The 10,461-nt window shown below is 31.7% G+C and overlaps 1 protein-coding gene across 1 annotated transcript; it reads right to left on the bottom strand.

Annotated features, from left to right (window-relative positions):
- Positions 1-1,235: 1,235 nt before the first annotated feature.
- Positions 1,236-2,247, bottom strand: LOC147402406 (ethylene-responsive transcription factor FZP-like). Its single transcript, XM_086444491.1, has one exon. It carries the CDS (start codon positions 2,184-2,186, stop codon positions 1,236-1,238), a length of 951 nt encoding a protein of 316 aa, XP_086300617.1. The 5' UTR covers positions 2,187-2,247.
- Between the last annotated feature and the right edge of the window lie 8,214 nt (positions 2,248-10,461).

Here is a 10,461-nt window from a genome sequence, read left to right as displayed (position 1 = left end):
TTCTTAAGAGTCAAGGGATCCCAACCCATTATAAATAAAATTTAGTTCCCCACAAAACATGATTATATAACGATATCTCAAAAATGACACATGTTACTATTCTTGTGTAATCTTTATAAGAAAATTTAATGTTAATAAATAATATTATTACATATTAAATAAATTTACATACATTATTTACCTATGAAAAAAATTCCTTTAATCCTTCCCAAATCTTTAAGATAAGGTTTCAATAATGATGATATAAATTTTAATTTCAAAATTAAAATAAATACATTCGATATATATTAATCCTGGGCCCACGATTCAAATATTGAATTCTTGAATATAGCTATGGGTGAAAAGAATTGGCTCAAAGCCCATGATTAAGAAAAACTTCAAAACCCAACAACTAAAACATACCTTATTTGGTACATAACTACATGCGCATTTATTTATGTGGTGTACATTGTTATGGTTATTGGATCAAATAATTGTCGGTTTTATTATATGTGTTAATGAAAAATTCTTTAGTAATCAAACCTTTATCAAGTTTATATCTTTTTAGGAAAACTAAAAGAGATAATTACTAAAACAGATACATATTTTGCAAAAAGTACCTGATATAGTAATTTTTATGTAAATCATTATGATCATTGTGTGGACAATTTGATGAATATACCTCCATGCCCCTGAGTTGATTGTTCACATGGAGGCTAAATAAGAAAATAAAAAAATGTGATATAACCATTTTGGTAAAAACAAATAAATGCATAATCAGATATATCACCATATCTTCATAAATATAATAAAAATATGTTGGGTTTAATAATTTTTGCAAAAATACTTTGCCATCTTAAAACACCCAATTAAAAGGTAATTTTAAAAAGTCATTATATTTTTCAACTTCTTTAATGATTTAATCAGGATCCAACCATGATCTAATCAAATTAACAAATTTTTGGTTCTCAAAACATTGGTCCCCATATATACTTGCATCAAACGTGAGAAATTTTTTATTTAGAGATTTTTTATCATGACGTTCATAGGCTCTCCATTGTGTGACATGTGTAGCCTAACGAGGGTAGTTTTGTAAAATTGATCGATCTCGAATCCGGTGAGGAAAAAGTTTGTGAGGAAGGTGTTTTTTTTTTTTTTTTTCATCAAACGTCATTAAAGAAACGAGAATTACTAATAAGCTTAGTTCAAGAACTTCAAACAGACTTCAAAAGAGCAACCAAGATCTAATACATCACTTAAAAGAAGAATGATGGAGAGTAAAAGTCTGGAGATATGAACCCATAATCAAGATTTTTGATAGGGTCATCGAAAATTGGATATAAAGCTCCCATGCATCCATCTTCCATCGTTAGCGGGTTGTTGATAGCTGAGCTCGCCAGTTCATAGCAATTCATCTCCAATGTATGTTCATCAGCCCGAATTCCATAATTATGCTCGTCAAAGTAAGCAAAGTTATCTAAGTTTGAAGCCTTTGATGATTCTCTTAATGTGTCCAATGGTGTCACTATTGGGTCAGTTGAACAAAAGCTTTGAACATTAGAGCTACTAAAACTGCAATTTTTAAAGCTTGCGTTGATTGGGTTTGGGTTATAATTTGGTTTCAAGTAGTGATCAGGAATTATGCTCCCTAAATAGCCTGACCCAGAGTCATTAGAGAAGAAAAAGTTGTTAATATTGTTATTGGTGGAAGATCCATTTGAAGTTTGGGTACATGTGGCCTGATTGGATTGGATGGGTTCCAGATACGGGTCATCCAGTTGAAATGGGTGGTTATGATTGATGGGTTGTTTGGTTTGAGGACTAGTGAGGAGTTGTGGTGATGGTAGCAAGGTTTTAGCATCAAAAGGTGCAAGGAGAGAGTGACATGGGGTGTTTTCAGCGTAGATGAAGTTGGTTCTTGCTTGGGCTCCCTTCATGGAGAGGGAAGCCTTGTCATAAGCAAGAGCTGCTTCATGGGCAGTGTCAAAGGTACCGAGCCAATGTCTCTCCTTGGTTGTAGGATTTCTAATTTCGGCAGCGTATCGGCCCCAAGGCCGTCGCCTCACACCAATAAACCTCCCCGGCTCTGCTTGTTTTCGACGCCCTCTTCTCTCACTTGGTTGGGATTTAGATATGTTTGGTTTGATTAGAGTAAAACCCGTTTTGTCGACTTTGAAGGGTTTATCTAAGGTTTTGGAGGTGGACATTGTGGAATTAGTGAGGGAGTTGGATCAGAATGAGGAGTGAAGTGATGGGGAATGAGATAGGAATGTTAGGGACGTTAGAAACAAAAAAAAGACCAAGGAAGATGAATTAAACAAGTGAGAGTTTCATGGTTTGTGTGAATATGTGAAGTTGTGGGGAGGGAGGGACTTATAAAGCATGTGATTTGATCATGTGAGAAGGAAAAGGACATGGTTAGTTGTCATCAATGGAAAGACCATATCTCCTTTTATTCTTTCTTTCTATTTTTCAAAGAATTATGATATGGGAACACATGGATGAAACCGAAGGTTCTTCCTTTTTCAATACCATCATCACAACTCCTTGCCCCTAGGTTCTCGACCATTTTTTTTTTGGGGAGATTTGTGAGGTGGGAATCCCAAGGCACTATCAACAGTTGGGATGTAAGAATGATGATCAAGGATTAAAGATTAAGGTTGGTTTGAGAAAGTAGATGGAGATGATTGGTTATTTGAAAAGAAGGGCGATTAGAAGGAACTTGTAAGTTAAGGTTGTAAAAGAGGGAGATGAAGACTCAAAAGAACATGAATTGAATTGAGGTAGAGAGAAAGTGGATATGAGCACTCTCGCAGCAATAAAATGACATGACTTCAGATTCAAACAATCAATTGGAGAATATGATTTGTTCAATTTCCCTTAAAATTTGCAAAAGATGATGCTATTGCTCCTCTTACAATAATAATAATTATTTCTCTCTCTTTGTCAGACTTGAGTGCTAAAATTCTAAATCAAATTCAGATACCCCCATTAAAATGTTGGGTTATAGTTATTGGGGTTTTTTTTGTTTTTTGGTTGTTGTTGTGTTGTAGTTGATAGGAGCAAAACGATAAGAATAGTAGGGTCAAACCTTCTTAGGAAAATAAACATGAAAAACAAAAGAAGGATTTTGTGGAGCAAATCTTAAATTTTGAATTTGAATCAACGATAGAGAGTATTTGCCAACGTTAGGCAAGCACAAGAACTACCACATTCTAGGCAAAATAAATCATTCAAAGTTTGGTTGGTGTTTAACTAAATTGAATATCTAATTAACCCAAATGTTCAGTAAGTTAAAAACAAAAACAATCGTATGGTACCGGTCAACTTTGGTACCAATTGATGATCAATGAATAACATTTGATATATTTGGGCCTCCAGGGTCCGTTTGAACCTCGACTCAACCAATTGCACATAGAACCTTTAGAGGAGACGGTGTGTGAGACCGTGGGATTAGTTTCACTCAATGGTGACAATACCCATGATAAAAAAAAAAAATTCAAACTATCTCAAGTAAAATTAGAAAAGTCTGTAAGGATGAGAAGGTCAAAAGGACAATCAAAAGCTCATCAAAAATTTAAATGGATCATACTTATATAAAACAAGAATACCTAGTAGGACATTAAACCATTTAATAAATAGATCCAACAGAAAAATTGTAATTTTAATCCACTTTCTTCAACCTCCACATTCTTATATGACCTAGCAAATCAAATGGGTCGACTTCTTTTCTTGTTTGTGCAACTTATCAACTTTCCAATGCTCTAGTATTTGCCACTCTAAAAGGTCTTATCCAAAATTATAAAATAGAGTATCGATCGAGAACAGTGTCACATTTTTATAATAACATATGGTGTCTATATGGCATGTTTGGTTTGAAATTAAATACACGGACGACATGTAATATAGAAAACAACTTAGTTAAGAGTCTAATGTGTTTTAAACTCCTACTAAAATGTACCACATAAACACCGTTCCTATTCTATAAGAACATGACTCCTTACTTGATCCTGATTCTTTTAGAAATTGTAGTTAACAAAAGAAATAAATAATGCTTTGATTCCATTTAAAGAATTTTATAAGCAAATTAATGAGAGATAATTAATTCATTTTGAACTGATCTTCTCCAATTAAAAAAATAAAAAATAAATAATGATAACTTAACTCAAAATTTTTCACTCGGATTTTACTCGATCGACGTGACAAGTGCATATAAAAAGATCTATGGGCACTTTTCACGTAGAACGAGTGAAAATTTTCAAGTCCAATATCGCAAATCTTTAAAAAAATATCAATTTCCTAATTGAAAATGTTGTAATTCTACTAAGTTACAGCTAATCTAGGGAAAGTGCCAAAACAGTAATGTATGAGGCTAAAATTACTTCCTTTGCCTTCTTATGAATCTCAAATAAAAGTCACACTTTTTCTACTAAATTTTGAAGAAAAAATAAAATCAGTAGAATATATATGCTTTATTTCAAGTAGAAAATAAAGATTAGTTCAGATAATGGGCACCCATTTTGGGAAAAAAAAATGTTTATTTATATGAATTTGAAGGTAAATTCTGTTTAATGTCGGTATAGTAGTTACTTTTGGCAAAAGAAATAAATACCAAAATGGGTCTGTGACCCCTTCCATAAATATTTCAAAAAACGTGGCGTGGCTACTAATTTCGGTAAAATAAGATTAAAATTTGAAACAACCTGCACTGCTCATTTTACACAGACTTTAAGACGAACTGTTGGTTGGGAGTACGTACAAACTTTTTATAATGAAGGGGAATAATTTGAACGGCCATACTTTTTGGCCCCTCAAATATATTTCATATTTACATTTTAATCCATGAAAACTTGAAAATGACTAAAAACTTATGTAAAAATTCACCTCCACCATTTAAATAAGATAACTACTAACGAATACCCTAATTTCAACGGATAATTACTAACGAATATAAATAAAGTATAAAATTAAATATGATAACTATTAATCAAATAACTAAACTAATATTAAGATATTCAAAATAGAATAGATCCACCATATGATTATATGTCATGTGAAGTAGGTCACCCGTACCCATATAGTTAGTGAAAGATAATATTTTCATGATTAGTTGTAGTAGTTTCATCTATTATTTGAACTTATCTAGATCATCATCTATGTATTCAGGAAGCTGCCAAAGTTGTTAAAGATTGGTTACTTTGTATATTACTTCTCAAAATCACTTCAATTAATTTTCATTTTTAAGTTCATCATTTTATAGTTAGATAAATTGATTTAAGTCCTCTAACATATTTGGTACATTTCAAGAAATAGTAAATCCATAAAAGTATGTGCAACCACTTTGATAAGTTTTTCGATGATTTCTAATTATTAGATCAATTTTACCTAACTTCTTAAGGAAATTAAATGTTGGGATTGCACAAAATTTACTGCAATAAACATAGAACAACCGATCATCATAAAAATTTTATAGTGGTTTGTGAAGATACAACCAACTGCCCGACCAACAAATTTTGATTGTAACTTCACTTTTCCAATTTTTTGTAGGTACCACAATTTTGAAATGACGGAAAGAGGTTGATAATCCTTTTTTTTATTAATTTTTTCCACGTCAACATTTGTCCTTACCAACAATTAAGAGTCGTGATTTTTTGGACTTGAAAATTTTCACTCGATTTGTATGTGGTTGATGTGGCAAGGTCACAAAACCATTGAACATTTTCTTCGGGGTAAGAAAGGAAAACGATCAACGGTTATGTGCCTTTCCCACTTTAGTTGCGTACAGACTAGGTGAAAATTTTAGAGTCTAAAAATCATTAGCAAATAATTAATTAAGAAAAATGTTGAAGTGATGTTAAAATTGACATCGTTTCACACATTGTTAACGTTGATGTATGTACAGAACCATAGATGCTTTTCATCAAGATTCAAGTGAAAAGCATTTATGGTTATGTGCACACCAATGTGTGAAACGATGTCAACGTCAATGTCACTTGAGAACGACTCATTAATTAATTATGTATTTCCTCAGCGTTCTATTACCACACTAACTTTTCATTATAATGGTCCAATTAATGAAATTGAATAAAACACACAAGATAAGAATAGTTAAACAACAAATATTTTTATTTCTTAATCTTCTAGGATTTTTTGTAAGGCAATAAACCCTAAGTGAAGATTCATTTTTCTAAGAGAGAGAGAGAGAGAGAAATACAAAATCAGAAGTTAAATAAGCCTCACTATCAACTTAATTTGCCTGTGTGCGTGTGTGGGCGCACGCGCGCGTGTGTATAAATTTAAGTCACTCTCATTTGCTTTTGTCTAGAGATATAAAGGAGTAAAGGTTATTTAGAATTTGCCAAATTGTCTCATGAGACATTAGACTTGGATTTGAGAGAAATGGGTGACAAACACCTTAAAACATGATCTTGTTGAATCACGACTTTTATTTATTTATTATTTTTAATAAAAGAAAGATAATAGCTATATATTTTGCATTTAAGAATTTGTTGTTGCGGTTATATCAGGTAAGGTTGACAGTGTTCCCTATTCAGATCAAAATGAATAAAAGTTACAAATATTGTAGAAAACTAAATATATAGAAAATCAAAATTTTCATTTCAACTAATAAAACACGACTCTCCAAAAGAAACTAATAAAACACGGAGCCGCAAAAAAAGAAAAATCACTTTATATTCACAAAAAACGAAGAACAGAAGTCATTCTTTAAGATTGAGAAACCCATGCCAATCAACTATTGTCTTATACGTAAGTTCAACTATTAATTAGAAGAAAAATGAAAAATTTGTTGTTGAATATATCAATCACCCCACAGTAGATAACATAAAATTGTTTTGAAGAAATATGATAAAAATAAAAATTTTTATCAAAGCCAAGATGAAACGTCAAGAGGCATATGTTAGAGGGGGCGTCAGAAAATCATAACTCTTTTAAGTAATATTAAATCATGATATTGCTTTTATTAAATTATTATTAAGTATAGGCTAAACTATAATAATTTATGCACTTACCATATCTTATATTTTATGTTCCCACCAATCTCCAATATTATAAAGTAAAATAAAAGATCTATAGAAAAAAAAAATGAAGAAGAAGAAGAGAAAAAGGAATAAAGAAAACATCAAAAAGTTCGAGAAAAAATTTCGGTAGAGATAGGAAAATACTGAAATGACACAAAATATTTATTGTGATTCTCACAAATCTGATGTAAGATGTGTACATAATCATAAATGTGTTTTATCATGATAAGAGTAAAAATCATTTACAATTACGTATGCATGTCCAAGTCAGAATTGTAAGAATCATAGTAAATTGTGTCACCCCAGCACGACTCCTGTAGATATTCTATTCTAGGAGAGCATATGGTCACCAGAGAGATACATTCTATTTCTAACGACTCGCATTAAAAAACCAACAACTGCCACGTACTCTGGTTTGTAGTTTGTACCACGTAACCTTAGATCCATCAAACCCAAATTTAGACATAATACGTGTAAACAGTTGCAAGGTACAACAGCACATTAAGCTGGGATTTCCTGCTTTTAACGTACCTCCTGCTGACTCTCTCATCCTCGAGACGAAACATTGCTTACGTTTCGTAATTTGATTGGCTGTAATTGCCACGTGTAGTTGAAATAATATCGGATTAAACGTTGGATTGCTTACGTTTCGAAATTTTATTGGCTGTCAAATTACCACGTGTAATTGAAATCATACCATCAGAGTTTAGTTGCTTACGTTTCGCAATTTGATTGGCTGATATTGCCACGTTTAACAGTGAAACTAAATCTACGGGTGCGAAGATACGGACATCTGAGTTTGATTTGACGGTTCAAAAAGACCCTCGTTTCCAATGTTCCAAGGGGCATGGGTAGGGTAGCAATGGGTGCCCATTTCACCAGAACCGAACCCGAATCAAAACCTGTAGGATGGTTCTGGGTCCCTTTTTAATGGAACCTGTTAGAGTCGGGCCACTTAGAATCGATTTGATTGAGATCCAAAATTGATAGGAACTGGTACAAATTTAGAATGTGAACCATTTAAAGAGAATTTTATTTATTATTATTATTATACAATTTTGATTCATGTAGAATTGAATCAGAACGACTTATTTTAAAGAAAGGGGAAAAATAATTTAATATATTCTACATAGGTTTTTTTTTTTTTTTTTTCTCCACATTCATCTAATTATTTCCTCCTTATATGAGATTTTCAATTGTGATATATTTTTATGATATATAATTATAAATGAAATATTCATCATTTTAAAGATTTAATTTTTCATGATGAAATGAAAAATATTTACTCTTTATACACTTTATCATTTGATAAAATTTTAACTAATATTATTTTTGATAATCATTTTTGTCCCTACCTATGCTTGTGAGATGTACCCTCTAAAACATTATTATTCACATGTAACAAGGCAGAGTCCAGCTCCTTAACTCATTTAAATCAATATGTTAAAGTAATTCACATCTGAACGAACTCATATCTGTCTTGGACTCGAGCTCGTATTTGACTTGGAATCAAATTTGTATCTGACCTAAATCTGAGCTCGTATCTAACATGAACCCGAGCTCTTATCTAACTTAAGTTAAACTCGTATCTAATCCCTAACTCATATCTGACCTAAGTTTGACCTAGTATCTAATCCTTAGCATGTATCTAAATGCAAGTGTATCTTTCTACATTAAATAAAATGCAAACAAGACCTCGTCAGATTAATGAGACATCACATGTCAGAATTTTTCACGTATCTTTTTTTCCTTTAATGATCTGAAATACTTACACATCAGACTCAAATATTTATCTACAAGTGATTGACACATCTTTTAAAGCACTCAAGTAGATCTCAATATCCAACTCATCATATATTAGAACAAGTAATTTGGTGACACTTACACATCAGATGTGACAAGTGCACAGAAAAAGATCTATGATTTTGTATACTTTTCATGTAGATCGAGTGAAAATTTTCAAGTCAAATATCACAAATCTTTAAAAAAAGATCAATTTCCTAATTGAAAATGTTGTAATTCTACTAAGTTACAGCTAATCTAGGGAAAGTGCCAAAACAGTAATGTACGAGACTAAAATTACTTCCTTTGCCTTCTTATGAATCTCAAATAAAAGTCACACTTTTTCTACTAAATTTTGAAGAAAAAATAAAATCAGTAGAATATATATGCTTTATTTCAAGTTGAAAATAAAGATTAGTTCAGATAAATGGGCACCCATTTTGGGAAAAAAAAATGTTTATTTATATGAATTTGAAGGTAAATTCTGTTTAATGTCGGTATAGTAGTTACTTTTGGCAAAAGAAATAAATACCAAAATGGGTCTGTGACCCCTTCCATAAATATTTCAAAAAACGTGGCGTGGCTACTAATTTCGGTAAAATAAGATTAAAATTTGAAACAACCTGCACTGCTCATTTTACACAGACTTTAAGACGAACTGTTGGTTGGGAGTACGTACAAACTTTTTATAATGAAGGGAATAATTTGAACGGCCATACTTTTGGGCCCCTCAAATATATTTCATATTTACATTTTAATCCACGAAAACTTGGAAAGGACTAAAAACTTATGTAAAAATTCACCTCCACCATTTATACACAAGTAGACATCCATCTCATAATTACAATTACTAAAATTCAGTTCCATCAACCTTATGTCCTCTCGAGCTAAATGTAGAATGCATAAAGGAGTAAGATGTTCCTTCTATTCTTTTTCTATCGTGGTGGATTTACTGTTTTACCACCTCATCTTCTCCAATAACCTTACCCCACCCCTGTAGTTCGGGACATTAAGTGGTGAATTATCTTTTTTTTTGTTGAGATGATGAGATGTACAGATCGTAGGTCTGACTATTTCAAATAAGACACCTGGCTTCTTAAAGCGTCATATCTCATCTAAATCGCCTTGGTACACACAATACCCCACAAACCTCGTATATCAAGTAAGTCAAGATAAAATCCCTGAAAGTAATCAACGAGGGGGATTGAACTCAATAACCTCTCCGTTCTTGGAGGGAGGCCTTGACTTCTATGGCCAAGACTCATTGGTTTGGATGAACATTGAAAATTATTATTATCCTCCATATTTTATTATTAAATACTAGAACGTAGTATGTGCAAACATAATTGTACCAAAAGGGATTATTTATAATTTAAAATATTAATTAAAAGATTTTTTAAGATTACATAATAAAAATGAAACTTTTGTAATTTTGAAAGCTAAGCTACGTGATTACATGGTTGTGGATTGTAATTTTCTTAGTTTTTTTATCAAAATATCTTTGATTATATCAAATTTAAATAAAAAAATAAGGACATTTATGACAACTAAAACTTTGGTGTTGAATCGCTTCACTCTGCCCTTCTCTAATTATAATATAATATTAAAGAAATTGTGCCAATGAGGTGGGATATTTTTATCTATTAAAAATATTTGATAT

Source organism: Akebia trifoliata, chromosome 5 (genome assembly GCF_017979445.1).
Source record: "Akebia trifoliata isolate Shusen 1 chromosome 5, ASM1797944v1, whole genome shotgun sequence".
NCBI lineage: Eukaryota > Viridiplantae > Streptophyta > Magnoliopsida > Ranunculales > Lardizabalaceae > Akebia > Akebia trifoliata.
The sequence above is the reverse complement of the archived record's forward strand: the minus strand, read 5'-3'. Positions and strand labels throughout refer to the sequence as shown.